Raw genomic sequence first — 19,357 nt, forward strand, 5'->3', positions numbered from 1 at the left:
TGTCACTGGGCATGCAGTGGTCAGTGACGTGAAGCCGGAATGTTTTTGTGTTTCCAGCACACTAGGTGCTGAGAGGTCAGTACAGAGTTTAATGGGCCGGTTTCATGTGAGCACCCACAGTGAGGGTGGGATTTTGCTCACCATACCCATTTTCCCTGCAGGACCTTCAGGTTTATAAGAACCTGTAGTGATGTCATGATCACATGACTAGACCATGTGATATATACCTGGACCTGTGGTTCAGTCTGGGTGGGTGTTGGGAGAGAGGTGGAACTCCCACATGGCTCCCATAGGAGCTAAGGATGCAGTGTGCATTATCTGCAGTGAAGTCTGCAGTAAAAGGACGCTGAGAGACTTTATCTTTGTTTTAACTTTTTGCCAGAAAGACTGTTTATTTTCTTAATCCTGCGAAGGTTTATGCTGTCAAAAATAAACCAGCAGGTGAAATTCTACTACGACTGTTCCTGTGTCTACCCTTGTGACGCAGTGCAGCGAGTCAACCCCTCACACTAGTATAAACTGCAGTTCTAACAAAAATTGGGGCTCTTGTGTGAATGTAAGGGAGTGGAGTATGATGTCTCTTATGCCTCCCTTCCCTCTGATTGTTTGCCTATCTTTAATGTTTACAAACATGCCTCTATGATTATTGCCTGCGGTACTGCTACATGTATAATTATGTATTTACCGCTCATTATTTATGGTACTGCCACTTTAATGTGTTACCATTGTATGGACAAGTGTATATGTTGTCTCATGTTCTTGTAGGATAAAAACTGCTTGTATATTGTATGTCATTTGTGTATGTGTAGCTAGGGAAAGCTGGTGCATCCTTTATTGGGACATTAGAGGAGGGCACTCTTAGTATATAGTTTCCCCATAGACTGGGTAGTTGTTGTAATTATGATGCAGGCCACTAGGTGGGGGTATACTAGTGGGACCTGTTAGGAGGTTCATAGAGGGTTAATTATAGAAGGGGCTGCCGGGTACTAAAAGGGGAGCTTGTAGAAAGTTAAGACAGACGGGGCCAGGGCACCCAACAGTCCACATGAGCTATAAGCCCAGACAGCTTGGAAATCACGTAACGTTAAGTGGTTATTGTCCACATTACCCATGGCCACTGTAGGTCTTAGCAGTGCGTCAGAACAGGATAAAGAAGATGTGGCATCTTACCGCCTGGGCCAATGCTTTTAGGGCAGAAGATGGCTGGACTAAAGAGATGAAAGGAGTTGGTACTTTGACAAGATCGGTACTGACGAGCTGGATGCTTCACCGGGGGTCACCAAGCGTAGTGACTGATGAATTCAGTACTGGGGAGAAACAGGCTGAGGGAAATATCATTGTAGTGAGGTCAGACCTGGAAGGAACTTGGAAGCAGTCTAGTACGGTCCGGGTGTGTACTGCACAGAAGTGACAGCAAGCAAGGGAAAGATCAGTAGCAAGTAAATGTGATGATGCACCAACTGTGGATATATCGTGCGAAATCCGAAGTAAAGAAAGTGTTAAAGTTGTCACGGACTGTGTCTCCCTTAATGTGAGTCGCCTAGAAGAGGGACCGTTATGGCTTGGGATGTGCCTGGATGAAGATGGGACTGGAGATGCAGTTATGCCGAGGAGCATAGTATTGTTTCATGTAGGGGAAGGGCTGGGCGCAGCTGCCACCAGAGTACAGGTAACGACCACGGTCCTGGCCCTCCCTTACATGTCAGCTTTATTGCTCCTGTCCCCCAAGCTCAAACACTATTTACAAACTGTCTGAGGATGCTGGAGAGGAGCAGAGAAGCTGACACACGTGAGTATAGATATCTGTCTGACCTGCAGTTCAAAACAGCTACTCTGAGTGCATGAACAAGGCAGAGGAAACAGCACTTTCAGTATTGAGTTTTGGAAAAAAAAAGGGAAGTAAGATAAGGTAATGGAGTATATTATAACACTGCAAAGTCTGATCAATATTTAAATAAACTTATCGTAAACAGTTTTGCTTCTTTTTAAATATATTATCCATTCAAATTAATTAATCCTTTAATTTCAAAATACTTCTGGTTGCTTGTGAAAATATACTGCAGGTTATCTGTTTCCTGTTGTCACATCTGATCTACAGAAACAGCTGATCTATATCATTTAATTTCTCACAATGCACTGATCTTCGGTAACAGAAAACCTGACAGATTCTGAATTTAGCTTGAGACGTTCAATGGGAAAAGAAAACACGTTGAATGTAGATTTGCTAAGTGACCCAACATTTGACGTAGGTTGTAACTTACCTGCTGCACCATCAGTCTGCCATGTCACATTAAACAGGGCAAAGTTGTCACTGCAGCAATAGATAGTCCACTTAGAGTTATCACAGAAGGTATCAATATTACTTGATGCAACAATGTTAACATTGGAAATATTGAGAACGGTGCCTGTGTTTTGTGTTGTCCCATTTATAGTAGAAGAACAGTTGTAAGTACCTGTAGGGGGTATTAAAGAGGAATTACTGATCATTAATTTATAATGGTAAAGAAAAAGGAACATAAGTAGTAATAAATTGACTGTAAAAGTGGTGTAAGATAGGACACCAGCACCATGGACAAGGCAAAAGTTGTGCTCCTTTATGATTTCACCCGTCAGTGTGTTAGGGATGCAGTTACTGATGGCTCAGCTGTCCAATCTGGTACAGGTGCATGCTGAAGCTGTCAGCACTTTGTTTGACAGCTCAGCATCCAGTCTGGTGTTTTGATTGACAGCTTGGCCGTCCAGTCTGAGACTGGGAGGTGCTGGGCTGTCTCCAGGTGTTCCTTGCCAAAGTACTTAGCTGGGCTGTTAGTCCCAGACCTCTGCCAGACATAACTTTAGCAAAGTGTGGTTGGCTTTCTCTGTGCTCAATGTTTTGCTTGATGATCTTTTGTTATCTGACCTTGGACTTCTTTTGGCCCTAAATCTATTTAACCCCTTTGCTCTGATCAGCTATCCTCCTGGTACTTTGACCTCGGACTGTTACCTGACCACGCCTTTGTCCCTCCCTTTTTTTATAAAGTACCTTCCTGGCTTTTGACCTCGGACTCCGTGACTATCCCAACTCACGGCTTGTCCGCGAGAAGTGACTCAGCATCGCAACTCCCTAACCCACTAAAAATTACCCCTCCTGTGTGTCCTCTTGCAAAGAATAATGGCTCTTGAGTTTCTCCTTTAGAAAGTATTAATGCCCACTTAAAAAGTGATGATGCCCCTTAGTGTACCCAACAAAGTTAATATTGCCATCTATGTCCCACTTCACGCCAAAAAATAAAGTTTGCACTTACCCATTCAGAGTGATGGAGTAATCTTCTTTCCTTCATACAGAGAGATGGGATTGGTGCAGGTGGTGCAATGCAGAGACATCATTGTGTCTACCGCCAAAGGGCACCACAGGATCTAACTACAGTATATTGGCACCATATCAATACTGATGTAGTTCAAAGTGGAGCTCGTCTCAGAGACAAAAGTATGTGCACTGCCCTGGATTTTTGGTGCTGGAGACGCCACTGAGACCGTCTTTGTTTTTCTTTTAAAATTTTGCATCCCTAGGACTTTTACTACCCCACGCTATGCCACTGTTTACACCTAAAAAGTATTACTAATTTGTAATCCCCAGAAATAAAATCTTAGTTGGTATCTCTCCCAGAATGTCCAAGAGGTTCCCTTGAAATACTCCCAGGGAAGCTGACAAATCTTCCTGGTGTTGAGAAGTCTCCTGATATCTGATAGAAAGCAGAATTTGTCTACCAAATGGCAGGGGCACGAAAAGGAGATATGAAAAATTATCACGCGCTTCTGCAATTGGAAGGCCACTCTAGAAAGTTAAGAGCCTATGGTGCCCTATATAATAATCATAATGCTACAGAGGACCGTAAGAGCTGAAAAAACAAGAAAAAGAGAAAGGATCCTCCAAAACCAAAAATACATACAAAAATTCATAATTGTTTATTTAATTACCAATATAAATTAAAAAAACACATTAAATAGCATAAAAACAAAGGAGCTATGCAGAATCCGAAAGGCGCTGTGCAAAGAAGATCATTTGTAAGGCATATGATATTAGAGAAATGGGTAAAGCTAAATAGTGTAGCAGCAGTAACCTACTAACAAATGACAAATATCCTGTTAAACACTTCAGAAAGCAGCATAATATATAAAGTGCAGAGGAGTATTGTAAAAGTGTCAAATGCTTGAGATGCCGAGATAATGCAGAGTGATGCTGGAGGCTGTCCTGAACCTGTATTGTAGATCAGAAGGGACGGATGTCAGGAATGAAGCTGTAGTAGCATTAGTCTGAACCCTATGTCCGCAAGCAGGCCAGGGAGTACTTATATAAATAACATATTTTAGGGAGGGTAACCCAAAAGTATATTTACTCAGAGTTAGATTTGCAACAGTGGACCCTTTAAAGGGGTTCTCTAATATCATATGCCTTACAAATGATCGTCTTTGCACAGTGTCTTTCGTATTCTGCATAGCATGTGTTGTCATCTCCTTTGTTTTTATGCTATTTAGGCTGGAGTCACACTTAACGTAGAAAAAAATAGGTCCGATTTTGACGGACGAGAGTCACATCAATGTTTTGTGAATGTATGTATGTATGTAATCCGTTTGTAATGTGAGGATGCGATTTCCTCACATCTAAGTATCTGTGTGACATCTGTATGGCATGCGTATGAAGCGATGGCCGGGGGAACCACCGCGGTGCAGGGAGACTACCGTACACAAGATGGGGTGCAAACAACAAAGGGTAAACTTATTGGAAGGCAAGGAATGAAGTGGATGAGAAAGGTGCAAACAGGGGTATGCAATGGCAAAAGATAATTTACAAGAGTTGTATTCTTTAGCTGGGCCGTCAAATAGCACGGTGCTCCAACTATTACAGGATCAAAATATATATCACACAGGCAAATCCAAACAATAAGCAAAGAATGAGGCTACTCTACGTATAGCCTCCCCGGCCTCTACTAAACAGGCCACACAGCTGCCATGTTCTGTCTGTTGAAGCCTACACTAGGCCCTGACATGTGCACAAACGGGAACAAACTCACGGTGATGTTGGGGACTCAGGTCCAGTCCCGGGGTCCCCCAACAGTCTAGTATGGCCACCCTTGCTACACCCGAAAAGTCTGTCCAATTTCACGAGTCCAATCTGTCCCAGGCTGTGGGACCTCTCTCACAGCTACAATTGTGGCCAAAAGTATTGACACCCCTGCAATTGTGCCAGATAATACTCAGTTTCTTCCTGAAAATGATTCCAAACACAAATTCTTTGGTATTATTATCTTCATTTAATTTGTCTTAAATGAAAAAACACAAAAGAGAATGAAGCAAAAAGCAAAACATTGATCATTTCACACAAAACTCCAAAAATGAGCCAGACAAAAGTATTGGCACCCTCAGCCTAATACTTGGTTGCACAACCTTTAGCCAAAATAACTGCGACCAACCGCTTCCGGTAACCATCAATGAGTTTATTACAATGCTCTGCTGGAATTTTAGACCATTTTTCTTTGGCAAACTGCTCCATGTCCCTGATATTTGAAGGGTGCCTTCTCCAAACTGCCATTTTTAGATCTCTCCACAGGTGTTCTATGGGATTCAGGTCTGGACTCATTGCTGGCCACCTTAGAAGTCTCCAGTGCTTTCTCTCAAACCATTTTCTAGTGCTTTTTGAAGTGTGTTTTGGGTCATTGTCCTGCTTGAAGACCCATGACCTCTGAGGGAGACCCAGCTTTCTCACACTGGGCCCTACATTATGCTGCAATATTTGTTGGTAGTCTTCAGACTTCATAATGCCATGCACACGGTCAAGCAGTCCAGTGCCAGAGGCAGCAAAGCAACCCCAAAACATCAGGGAACCTCCGCCATGTTTGACTGTAGGGACCGTGCTCTTTTCTTTGAATGCCTCTTTTTTTCTCCTGTAGACTCTATGTTGATGCCTTTGCCCAAAAAGCTCTACTTTTGTCACATCTGACCAGAGAACATTCTTCCAAAACGTTTTAGGCTTTTTCAGGTAAGTTTTGGCAAACTCCAGCCTGGCTTTATGTCTCGGGGTAAGAAGTGGGGTCTTCCTGGGTCTCCTACCATACAGTCCCTTTTCATTCAGACGCCGACGGATAGTACGGGTTGACACTGTTGTACCCTCGGACTGCAGGGCAGCTTGAACTTGTTTGGATGTTAGTCGAGGTTCTTTATCCAACATCTTGCGTTGAAATCTCTTGTCAATTTTTCTTTTCCGTCCACATCTAGGGAGGTTAGCCACTGTGCCATGGGCTTTAAACTTCTTGATGACACTGCGCACGGTAGACACAGGAACATTCAGGTCTTTGGAGATGGACTTGTAGCCTTGAGATTGCTCATGCTTCCTCACAATTTGGTTTCTCAAGTCCTCAGACAGTTCTTTGGTCTTCTTTCTTTTCTCCATGCTCAATGTGGTACACACAAGGACACAGGACAGAGGATGAGTCAACCTTAATCCATGTCAACTGGCTGCAAGTGTGATTTAGTTATTGCCAACACCTGTTAGGTGCCACAGGTAAGTTACAGGTGCTGTTAATTGCACAAATTAGAGAAGCATCACATGATTTTTCGAACAGTGCCAATACTTTTGTCCACCCTCTTTTTATGTTTGGTGTGGAATTATATCCAATTTGGCTTTAGGACAATTCTTTTTGTGTTTTTTCATTTAAGACAAATTAAATGAAGATAATAATACCAAAGAATTTGTGTTTGCAATCATTTTCAGGAAGAAACTGAGTATCTGACAGAATTGCAGGGGTGTCAATACTTTTGGCCACAACTGTACAAGCACAGACGTTCTCTGCAGCAGCTTGCAGCTCACACACTCTTCAGGCTCAACCCCTCCCCACAGCACAGGGCAGTCTATAAACACAGTCTATTGCATGGGGGAGCAGAACATTCCATCACACCAGACAAGGGGGTGCTGTCTCTTAAAGTGGCAGCGTGTTCCTTACTGTCCATAACAGAACCACCCCACTACATGTATGCTGTTATTTTCTCACAGATTTGCAAAATGGACATTTAACTGATCTATGGCCTCAAATATTCATCTAAACATATATGCAGTATATCAAGACTATCAAGGGATTCTAGAGAGAAATGTGCTGCCCAGTGTCAGAAAGCTTGGTCTCAGTCACAGGTATTGCATCAGGATAATGACCCAAACCACAAAGCTAAAAACACCCAAGAATGGTTAAGAAGAAAACATTGGACTATTCTGAAGTGGCCTTCTATGAGCCCTGACCTAAATCCTATGGAGCATCTTTGGAAAGAGCTGAAACATGCCATCTGGAAAAGGCAACCTTCAAACACGAGACAACTGGAGCAGTTTGCTCTTGAGGAGTGGGCCAAAATACCTGTCGAGAGGTGCAGAAGTGTCATAGACAGTTACAGGAATCGTTTGATTGCAGTGATTGCCTCAAAAGGTTGTGCAATAAAATATTAAGTTAAGGGAACCATTATTTCTGTCCAGGTCTATTTCATGAGGTTTTTTTTTCTTAATTTCTGTGGAAGCATGGCTGAAAAGCAATGTCTGACTTTCATTTGTTCATTTTCATAGATTTTTGATTTATTATTACTTTTGTCAGATTCATGTTATTTCTGTCACCATTTTGGGTTTTTCTGTCATTAAACGAGGGGTACCAACAATTTTGACCAGGTGTGTATATATGTCTTTATATTTCATACAGAGATAGATAGCAGAATAGCCGATAATTCATTTGTCGGCTTCTGTAAAATCATTGCAGAACCTGACAGGATAGGAGACATGGTTTACATACAGTAAACCCATGCAGATCAGTTAGATTTATATGTGTCAGTATCTAATACTGTTAGTAGTATGTGTGTGTATAATGTGGGACCTGTATTTATTTACTAAAAGAATGTATTCATGGAAAAAACTGGCCCCCATGCAATTTTCTGCGCCATAGAGGGAAATCCAGTGACTGAGGGCAGATATAAATGTGTGTCACTTACATATATATACACACCTTTACTGTGTGTATATATCTATTCTATCCTATTGTAAGCTGTCAGTGTGATGTTACTGTACAGCGCACATGAATTGCCGGATTTTCAAAGGACACCGGTGCTTATTTCTCGCAAGTCACACTGATGGTCCATGTGTTGTGAGAGTTTTTGTCGCACCCATAGACTTGAATTGTCGAGTCTCAGCTGATATGCGGTGCAAATCGCAGCATGTTGCGATTTCACTCGCACATATAATATGGACGAGAAAAAAAACGGATGATGGAAGCTGCCCCATAGATTAACAGCGGTCCGTGTGCTATGGGATTTTTTCTTCCATAGCACTCGTCCGTATTCCTCTCTAGTGTAACTCCGGCCTTAATGTCGTTTAATTTATATTGGTAATTGTATAAAGATTTTTGAATTTTTGTACATTCTAGAAAGTCGGCAAGTAGGAATAAGATGTACGGTAATCTATGGAGGCTTTCTGAAATTTCATCTTTTTGACTTACCATATTGTATTTTTCAGAAGAACATCCTGGCTTTCTGATGAAGGGATTATTTTTTTTGGTGCCAAAGTAATACAGATACTTACACTAGACATATACTGAAATGTGAAGCGTAAGTTTAGCAACTTTGTGATACTCTGTTGGGTGGTGTTTATATGTGTCTATGTTTGACCACAATGTGAATGCAATATGTATTTCAACACTTCAGAATTTTAAAGCTTTACCAACTTTTATTGTCAGATATCGAGTTTGCAATGAAATTTGCCAAAAAGGTAATGGTGGTGACATCTATAAGCTGCCGGTTGTACTCACCTCTATCGGAATCCAGAAGATTCTTTATCTTCAGCTCACATAAAGTTACGAGTCCTTGTTTAGTAAAGTTAGTGGAATACCTTGGATTATTAGAAATGTTCTTGGAGTTATGGTACCAGGAAATATTGGATCCATCGCTGAAGCTGCACGTAATCGTTGCCGTGTCTCCGATGAATAGTTTGTCTGGAGCCACTGTGATGTTGGGTCTTTCTGCAAAGGCAACAAAGAGAATATTTTCATGATCTTTAACGAAAGATGTCTTGCATCATAACTATAAGAAAAGATGTTTGTGTCTTCATTGGATTGTGTTTTTCATTGGGAGTAAGGCAAAAAATGTTCTAAATCTCATGGTGGCACTTTTTGGCCCAAGAGACAGGAATCCCGATGTGAATTCTTGAAGTGTTAGGAGCTGCTCCTGATCGTCTTCACAATGGTTGCCTATCATCTGCATGAAGAAAACAACAACTCCTTTCCCCGTTAAAGATTACATCCACCATTTTAAAAGGTAATGGGCCCAAAGTGATGTGAGAAATGTAAAATATGAAATTTGCTGTCAACCAGCGCCTGCTGCGGAAATCACAGGCTATAGTGTACTGAAAAACGGGAAAAAAATCCGGAAAAAGTGCAATCCCACAGTTGTTTTTTAGTTTTTTTTTTCTTACCATGTTCCCTAAATGCTAAAACTGACCTGCCATTATGATTCTACAGTTTATTATGAGTTCATAGACACCACACATGTCTAGGTTCTTTTTCATATAAGTGGTGAAAAAAAATTCCAAAAATTTTTGTATGCCGAGTTGACGTTTTAATGATACTATTTCGGTGCAGATACGATCTTTTGATCACGTGTTATTGCATTTTAATGCAATGTTGCGGACACCAAAAAAACCATAATTCAATTTTTTATCATTACGCCATTTAGCGATCAGGTTAATTCTTTTTATTGATAAGAGTGGGCGATTGTGAATGCGTCGATACCAAATATGTGTATGTTCAAGGTTTTTTTTATTGTTTTATTTTGAAGGGGGTTATTTGAACTTTTTTATTCTTTTAATGTTTTTAAACTTTTTTTTTACGTTTTGCATGCTACTAGAAGTTGCACTTGTCCAATCGGCTCTGCTACATATAGGCGATGGTCAAATTGCCTGTATGTATCAGAAATGCTCACTTGCTATGAACGCCGACCACCGGGGGTCGCTCATTGCAATCTGGCTATGACAACCATAGAGGTCTGCTGGAGACCTCTGGTTGTCATGCCAAACCATCTGTGACCCACGATCATGTGATGGGGTCACTGATGGGCGGGATTTCCGGCGTGCTTGCCGGAAGCACATGTTAAATGCCGCTGTCAGAGATTGTCAGCGGCATTTAACAGCCGCAAGTGGATCGCGATTCCACCAGCAGCAGTTAGAGGCACATGTCAGCTGTTCAAAACAGCTGACATGTGCAGGGAAAGATGTGGGCTCAGCGCCCGAGCCCACATGAAAGGGAGGGAGTCAGACATTGGCATACTATTACGCCCGATGTCGGAAAGTGGTTAAAACCTATGGGAAGCTGGGTATAAAATGGTGCACAGCCCAGGGAGAGGTGGGGGAGTAGAGCACATGTACAGGTGCATCTCACAAAATTAGCATATCATTACAAAGTTAATTTATTTCAGTTCTTTAATAGAAAAAGTGAAACTCATATATTATATAGCGTCATTAAACACAGAGTGATCTATTTCACGTGTTTGTTTCTGTTAATGTTGATGATTATGGCTTAAAGCCAATGAAAACCCAAAAGTCATTATCTCAGTAAATTAGAATACTTTATAACACAAGCTTGCAAAAATGATTTGTAAAATTAGTGCATTCTACATCCATAGACATTAATATGGAGCAAAAATATCTTCCAATCTCCTGGGAGCGTTTTTGAGATGTCTCTGGAAATTTTTGCCCCCTCAACCAGAAGAGCATTTGTGAGGTCAGATCCTGATGTTGGGGAGAGGCCGGGCTCACAATCTTCAATCTAGTTCATCCCAGGGGTGTTGGATGGCGGTTGTCAACTGGACTGTGTGTGAACGGTCAGGTTCTTCTAACAAACTTCTCAAATTATGTCTGTATGGACCTAGTGCACTGGGCACAATTATTATCTCTTCGCGATAAAGAGATCAGGTCAGACACTGATGTTGGGGAGAGGCCAGGCTCAACGTCTCTGTTCTAGTTCATCCTATAAGTGTTAGATGGGGCTGAGGTCCATGCTCTGTGTGGCCGATCATGTTCTTCCACACTAAATGTCCCCAACCATGCCAACGTAGACCTTGACCACTGAGTACAGTAATGGGGAACAGAAAAGGGCCTTTCTCAAACTGTTCTTACAAAGCAGAAATCTACAATTGTCCAAAATATCTTGTGCTAAAGCTTTAAGATTTCCATTACTGGAACTCATGCCGAGCACTGATAATAAGTCCATAGCATTAATCCTCCTTCACCAAATTGTACAGTGAGCACAATGCAGTCAGGCGGTAATGTTCTCCTGTAGTCACCAAGCACAGACTTCTCCATTAGACTCCAGATAGAGATTTGTTATCTGTCACTTCACAGAACATGTTTCCTCCAGATTACAGTGGTGGTGGCTTTACACTACTCCATCCGACGCTCGACATTGTGCTTGGTGATGTAAGGCTGCATGCAGTTGCCCGGCCATGTAGGTTCAGTTGGGGGTGCAGTTTTTGTGCTGATGTTAATACCAGAGGAGATCTCGACTCTGCAATTATGGAGTAACGTTCCATGGTCTCCACTTCGCTGCTCAGTTGCTTCGATTCCTTCCACTTCTCAATTATATCTCTCACAGGTGATGGGGCCAGATGTTATACACTGGGAGGCTATGGAGCAGATGTTATGCACTGGGAGGCTATTGGGCCATATGTTATACACTGGGAGGCTATGGGGCAGATGTTATACACTGGGAGGCTATGGGGCCAGATGTTATACACTGGGAGGCTATGGGGCAGATGTTATGCACTGGTAGGCTATGGGGCCATATGTTATACACTGGTAGGTTATGGGGCCATATGTTATACTCTGGGAGGCTATGGGGCAGATGTTATACACTGGGAGGCTATGGGGCCGATGTTGTGCACTGGGAGGCTATGGAGCTAGATGTTATACACTGGGAGGCTATGGGGCAGAAGTTATGCACTTGTAGGCTATGGGGCCATATGTTATACACTGGTAGGCTATGGGGCAGATGTTATACTCTGGGAGGCTATGGGGCCATATGTTATACACTGGTAGGCTATGGGCCATATGTTATACTCTGGGAGGCTATGGGGCAGATGTTATACACTGGGAGGCTATGGGGCCGATGTTATGCACTGGGAGGCTATGGGGCCGATGTTATGCACTGGGAGGCTATGGGGCCATATGCTATACACTGGGAGGCTATGGGGCCAGATGTTATAGACTGAGGGCATTTGGGGCCAGCTGTTAGACATAGGGGGGGCTATAGGGCCGGACGTTTTACCTTCGGGGCTAGAGGCCGGCCGGATGTTATACCTTCGTGTCGAGCGGATGGATGTTATAAATCAGGGCGAGAGGGGTCCGGATAATATACATCAGGAGCAATGGAGCCATATGTTATACACCAGGGACGAGGGGCTGGATGTTATACCCTGGTGTTGAGGAGCTCGATGTTATACACCAGAGGGAGGGTGGTCCAGATAATCTACATCAGGAGCAATGGTGCCGTATGTTATACACTGGGGGCGATGGGCCTGATGTTAGACACTGGGGCAGTAGGACAAAAATGTCTGAATCCATTGACTAAGACTTTTGTCCCAGTATGTGACGCCACAATCCTAAGAAGGTAGAACCACAGGCAATTGTCTTAAATTTACAAAGGTCCCAAGCAACCCTTCGGCCCTTTGTGTTATCCTGTCTTGTGTTGTGGGGTGTATTTTCCTGCAGGCCACTTGTCTATTATCATTTTCGTTTATGCGCATACAACTAAAGTTACTCATACAAAAATTTACACTCACATGTCATACTTATCAAGGGCGGGCCAGAATAACATTTGGTGTAAGAGGAGTTATGCTAGCAATGAGGATCTACGAAGCCAGACGTCATAATCCCTCATAACATGGTCAGCGTTGACCTTTAGGCCTAACTCCACTCAACAGCTTTGTCAATCACATGCACCTCTCACTAAGATGTCTATGATATGGGGCCATATTGTGGTCCTCACACTGTAGAACAGATTTATTTGTACTGTTGTGATATGAAGGGTCTTTCCTATGTAGCTAAAGTTTAACAAAAGCTATTTTGACCTCATACAATTACTGTTAACCGCTCCTTAACAATATACTGCAGACAGAATAATAAATCTGTAAAAATATGTATAAAAAATATAGTTATAGAAGCAAAGTTATGCGGAGTTTGGTCACGGATCCCCCTTAGTCTAGTTTCGATGCTTTCATAACTTTAGTTTGCAGTTTTCCTTAGTATATAAAGAACCTCACTCCAGGACACGGCTTGTGACGATTATCTCTTAGCCAGCTGAAATGTGTGGAGAGGGTAAAATAAAAGATAAATTACTGATGTGATGTTTGCCTTACGTATGCAGTATTTCTGAAGCGGAAGTGTGGTGGTACATATGCACTCAGTATCTGTACATGCTCCCAGAGTCCCAATACAGTCGTACCACTTGCTGCAGCTACAGGTAGCTAATGATCCACTCAGACTGCAGCCTGAAAAATAGAAAAAGAGAAATTAGTCACATATACAAGGTAGAACGTCATAATTGTGGTCAGGGTCGGCCGCAGGTTTTTGTGGACTTAAGGAGGCAGAGTCCTAGTGAGCTCCTCTTTGCTATAGATTTTTTCTTAATTTTTTTCTTAATTTATTTTTTTTGGTTGGTAGATCTGTAGTTTTCATTATTATTATTTTGGGATCCATATATCTGTCTGATCTCTCTTTAGTTTCTTTTTGAGAAACTGAAGTGAATTCTGCCATTTCATTTTATTTATTTCACTGTTTACTATATGGGATAAATGTTATAATATGTTTTTTCGTTTGGAAAGGTACTCATATTGCAATACTAATTACTTTATGTATTTTTTTTATTTTTTTTTAGATTTTATTTATTTCTTGGAAAAAGTGTAGTGATATAAGCAATGATTAAAAAATATGTATGGTATACGTTTTTTTCACATTTTTTATTGGTTCCTCTAGGGATCCTGATCACTTGATGACTTATATAATACACTGGAATACTGTAACACTGGAGTGTATTGTAATATTACCTTTCTCATATGACGCTCAACCACAGGAAAAGCTTGATAAATATGGGAAACACAGGGTCTTTTATTACATCCCCCCCATTACCATGAGGTTGCCATCGGCATCCTGCAGTCATAAGGGATCAATTGTAACTTTAACAGAAATCTTCACCCATTTCAAACCACTTAGATGCTAGGGTCACAATTTACAGCGGCATCCAAGAGGTTAAACTGTTTCAGATAGGCTTCGGTACTGGCTGTATAAAAAAAATTGATATCCACATTATATATGGAAGGGTATGTATGTACAATGAATGGTAGATGTTCCAAGTTCAAGCCTGGGTGTCATTGGTGTTGCTGGCCCTGAATGTGGGTTGTTTTTTTTGGCTGAAATCATGAGTTGCACCAAACTAATTATTTACACTTACCAATGTTCTTAAACGGGACACTTTTTGGCCAAGGTTGTATACCTTGTTGGATTGGGTTATGGAATTTTCCTAGCATTATGACGACAGTTGGTAGTCCCATAACCCAAGCCAAAAAAGGGGGAAGAGTGGTTTATGCACACCCCACCCCCTTTTTTGGCTCGCAAGACTGTTGGCCGATATGTGTGTACAGAGCTAATCTGTCTGAGAGTGGAGGGTTTTTTGCAGTTGTATCTACAGTAGTGTAGACTATCCTCTTGTATTTATACAGGCTGATGTTTTTTCTTTTTGCCAGCGCTTACACATTGTAGTAATTCGAGCACTGGAGACATTTCTGCTTACCACTACTGAAATATGGGAACCCTTCATTTAGGAGGGATCTTGGGGATGTGTGTAAATACAAGGTATTGTTCATAAACTCGCATTAAGGAGCATTGATCGAACTCACCTGGAGCGATATCAATACTTGATAAATTAGTATTGCTCCCCAGATTTAAAGTGTTTATTTTTGACGTGAGGAAATCTGAAATGCCTTTTGCCATACTGGCATCTGGATAACTTATTTCAATGTCAACTTCATAATTTGTTGCTGCGGCTGTAAGAACACAAATAGTTTACATGGGGACACAATAAATGCAACACAGAGTTAAGCAAAACACTGGACTAAAAACCATTGGTAAACCGAAGGGTTATATTTAATTCTGGAAACGCTATCCCTGAGCAGTGCAGGTTGAAACCTAGGGGTGATCTTTAGTACTGGAAACCCCACCTCTGAGCAGTGCAGGAGAAAATCTATGGGGTGATCATTAGTAATGGGAACTCCACCCCTGAGCAGTGCAGGAAAAAATCTATGAGGTGAGCATCAGTAATGGGAACTCCACCCCTGAGCAGTGCAGGAGAAAATCTATGGGGTGATCATAAGTAATGGGAACTCCACCCATGAGCAGTGCAGGAAAAAATCTATGGGGTGATCCTTAGTGATAAAAACTACAACTCTGAGCAGTGCAGGAGATAATCTATGGGGTGATCATTAGTGATGGAAACCCCACCCCTGAGCAGTGCAGGAGATAATCTATGGGGTGATCATTAGTGATGGAAACCCCACCCCTGAGCAGTGCAGGAGAAAATCTATGGGGTGATCCTTAGTGATGGAATCCAGACCCCTGAGCAGTGCAGGAGAAAATCTATGGTGTGATCCTTAGTGATGGAAACTACACCCCTGAGCAGTGCAGGAGATAATCTATATGGTGATGATTAGTGATGGAAACTCCACCCTTGAGCAGTGCAGGAAAAAACTCCATGGGGTGATCATTAGTGATGGAAACCCCACTCCAGAGCAGTGCAGGAGAAAATCTATGGGGTGATCCTTAGTGATGGAATCCAGACCCCTGAGCAGTGCAGGAGAAAATCTATGGGGTGATCCTTAGTGATGGAATCCAGACCCCTGAGCAATGCAGGAGAAAATCTATGGGGTGATCATTAGTAATGGGAACTCCACCCCTGAGCAGTGCAGGAAAAAATCTATGAGGTGAGCATCAGTAATGGGAACTCCACCCCTGAGCAGTGCAGGAGAAAATCTATGGGGTGATCATAAGTAATGGGAACTCCACCCATGAGCAGTGCAGGAAAAAATCTATGGGGTGATCCTTAGTGATAAAAACTACCACTCTGAGCAGTGCAGGAGATAATCTATGGGGTGATCATTAGTGATGGAAACCCCACCCCTGAGCAGTGCAGGAGATAATCTATGGGGTGATCATTAGTGATGGAAACCCCACCCCTGAGCAGTGCAGGAGAAAATCTATGGGGTGATCCTTAGTGATGGAATCCAGACCCCTGAGCAGTGCAGGAGAAAATCTATGGGGTGATCCTTAGTGATGGAAACTACACCCCTGAGCAGTGCAGGAGATAATCTATATGTGATGATTAGTGATGGAAACTCCACCCTTGAGCAGTGCAGGAAAAAACTCCATGGGGTGATCATTAGTGATGGAAACCCCACTCCAGAGCAGTGCAGGAGAAAATCTATGGGGTGATCCTTAGTGATGGAATCCAGACCCCTGAGCAGTGCAGGAGAAAATCTATGGGGTGATCCTTAGTGATGGAATCCAGACCCCTGAGCAATGCAGGAGAAAATCTATGGGGTGATCATTAGTGATGGAAACCCCACCCCTGAGTAGTGCAGGAGAAAATCTATGGGGTGATCCTTAGTGATGGAATCCAGACCCCTGAGCAATGCAGGAGAAAATCTATGGGGTGATCCTTAGTGATGGAATCCAGACCCCTGAGCAATGCAGGAGAAAATCTATGGGGTGATCCTTAGTGATGGAAATTTTAGCCCTGATAACTGCAGGAAAAAATGGGGTGTTCCTTAACACTGGAAACGCCACCCCTGAGCAGTACTGGAGAAAATCTATATCATGGTCCTTAATGTTTGAAATCACATTTCAGAGCAGTTCATGAGAAAAACTAGGGGTGGTTCCAAGTGCAAAGATCCCACCCGTGAGCAGTGTAGGAGGAAACTTCCTGATAGTCTATAGTCCTGGAAATGCCACCCCTGAGCAGTGCGGGAGAAAACTTAAGGTGAGCTTCTTAGTACTGGAAATTCCACCTCTAAACAGTGTAGGAGAAAACCTATGAGTGGTACTTAGTGCTGGAAACCCCACCCCTGCGCAATGTAGGGGACAATCTAGGGGGTGGTTCCTATTACTGGAAATACCACCCCAGATCATTGCAGGGAAAAAAAACAAAATTACCTGTAAAATCACATACTTGTGTTTCCATTACAACTCCTACAACTTCACTGTTTACTGACTAATCATTGAGTTTAACAGGAGTTGTATTAATCCTTATGCAGTGAGCGTCCATTATTATCAACACGGAATAAAGGTAACATGGATGGACTATTTAGGGGATAAAGGAGGTCCATAAATGACTGGAACTCAAGGAATAATTGCCCTCCTTGTATAAGCTAAGCCCTTTGCTACAAATCATGGATGGATCTATGATTTGTGACAACAACAAAGTCTGGAGTATACAGAGAGCCTTAAAAAAACTAACACCCTAAGTCATAAAGTCTGATGTTTTATACTCCAGTCTTGATGTGCGCTGGAGTAAGATGCGCTAAATTCATTACTTACCTGCACGTTTATGTCGAACCAATAATCCGGGGTTGTCGATCCTGAAATTCTAAGAAAAAGTTAATTTATTCATGTATGTATTCAGATATTTATTATATATCATATGATATTAATAGGGTGTTCCAAGACGTAGGGCGTAATATTGATGGGGCGCCGAAAACCCACAGATCAATATCCAAGCGCGATAAAAAAAGTGAAATATTATTTCTTGCAAAAAAAAGAATCCCTTAGTTTTTTATTGAATTTCTAAAAAAGAATTTGCATACTGGTTTTGCGATTTCGAGGAAGTATTGAAAAATGCCACAATTTAAGGAATGCATTCTCCCTGCAGGGGAAATGCACAGAGCAAAATAAGTCATAGGTGTTTTCCCAGAATCGATGTCTATCATCTATTCACCAAAAATGTGATAAGTGTCTCATTACAGGGACCTCGCTGCTGTGACCTGCGCCACTCACAAGAATGGGGGTCCTGTTTCCCCCATTTTCAACCTCCAAGTAATTGAGGAATATAGCACTTAGCTTTTTACCCAAATCCTGTCTGATAGTGGCAAATTATACTTCCACACAATGCCCATGTAATACAACTATTTGGAGACCAATAATAATGCAAAACAATACCTAAAAATATATCACATACTACCAAAATAATACTAACATATATTGCCAAAACGCATAATACCGATTTACCAGTTCCAAATAAAACCACAATCTAGTATTCAATGAATTCTATCATCCAATGACCGAATAATACCTTACAATGCCAATATAATATTTCCTTACACATTATAGATAATATCTCTATTAATTGTGCAAAATGTTGTGACTCCAATAATACGTAAAACGCTCGCATAATGCTGATATTACTGCCATATAGTCACCACTTAACCTTGTAATTCAATTCTTCATGTAATACTACCGCACACTGCTAGATTTCAGCCTACAGTGGTATTTGGGGGCCTTCGGGTGCACGCGGGGCCCCAAAAGGGGTGAGCAGGAGGATGTAATAAACCTTACAAAGCTGCTATTGGAATAATTTGTGATGATCACTTACAGCTGGATACGAAAAACCTTCCAGATCTTCAGTCTTTGCTGCCAGGGAAATGTGCAAGGAAAGATGAATAATGAATAAGTATGGAATTGGTGAGAAAGGCGTCATTGTGGATGAGAAGCTGGAATAAAGCGTCACAATAGAAAGTACGGTAAGAAGGAGCCTTTTTAGCGCAATATTTTTAAACACATTTTGGATTCCTTTCTATCTATCTGTCCATCCATCTATTTATTTTCATATCCATCTTTTATCTATGTACCTATCTTATCCTTCTATCTACAGTTGTGCTCAATAGTTTATATACCTAACTAGTTTATGGTAAAAAAGTTTACACACCCCGGCAGAATTTTTGCTTTCATGGCCTCTTTTCAGAGACTATGAATGAGAATGCCAAACCTTTTTCTCTACTTATGGTTAGTGGTTGGGTGAAGCCATTAATTGTTAAACTACTGTGTTTTCTCTTTTTAAATCATAATGACAACCCAAAACATCCAAATGACACTTGTGACGCTTCAGGGATTGGCAGCGTCAAAGAGTGGACCGTCTGGGTCGCGGAACTGAGGCCCCCGAGGGCGAGCGCGCCAGGTGGAACTGACCCCTATACAGGAACCGTTAGGGGCAGGCCCGCAGGAGTCAGACACCGCGACAGCTAGAACCAAGAGGGGCGGCTCGAA

The 19,357-nt window shown here is 42.0% G+C and overlaps 1 protein-coding gene across 1 annotated transcript in view; it reads right to left on the minus strand.

The window, feature by feature from the left end:
* The window catches only part of LOC141098612 (adhesion G protein-coupled receptor F5-like), a 152,520-nt gene extending 133,729 nt beyond the window's left edge, over positions 1–18,791 (minus strand). The window contains exons 1-6 of the mRNA XM_073586577.1: positions 18,687–18,791; positions 17,636–17,684; positions 14,944–15,090; positions 13,408–13,539; positions 8,811–9,020; positions 2,262–2,453 (exon numbers count right to left, since the gene is read on the minus strand). Coding sequence (XP_073442678.1) covers positions 2,262–2,453; positions 8,811–9,020; positions 13,408–13,539; positions 14,944–15,090; positions 17,636–17,684; positions 18,687–18,791 — 835 coding nt within the window. The remainder of the gene's footprint in view (positions 1–2,261; positions 2,454–8,810; positions 9,021–13,407; positions 13,540–14,943; positions 15,091–17,635; positions 17,685–18,686) is intronic.
* Positions 18,792–19,357: the final 566 nt, after the last annotated feature.

The sequence above is a fragment of the Dendrobates tinctorius genome, unplaced genomic scaffold, assembly GCF_039654945.1.
Source record: "Dendrobates tinctorius isolate UK_male_01 unplaced genomic scaffold, ASM3965494v1 ptg000093l, whole genome shotgun sequence".
NCBI lineage: Eukaryota > Metazoa > Chordata > Amphibia > Anura > Dendrobatidae > Dendrobates > Dendrobates tinctorius.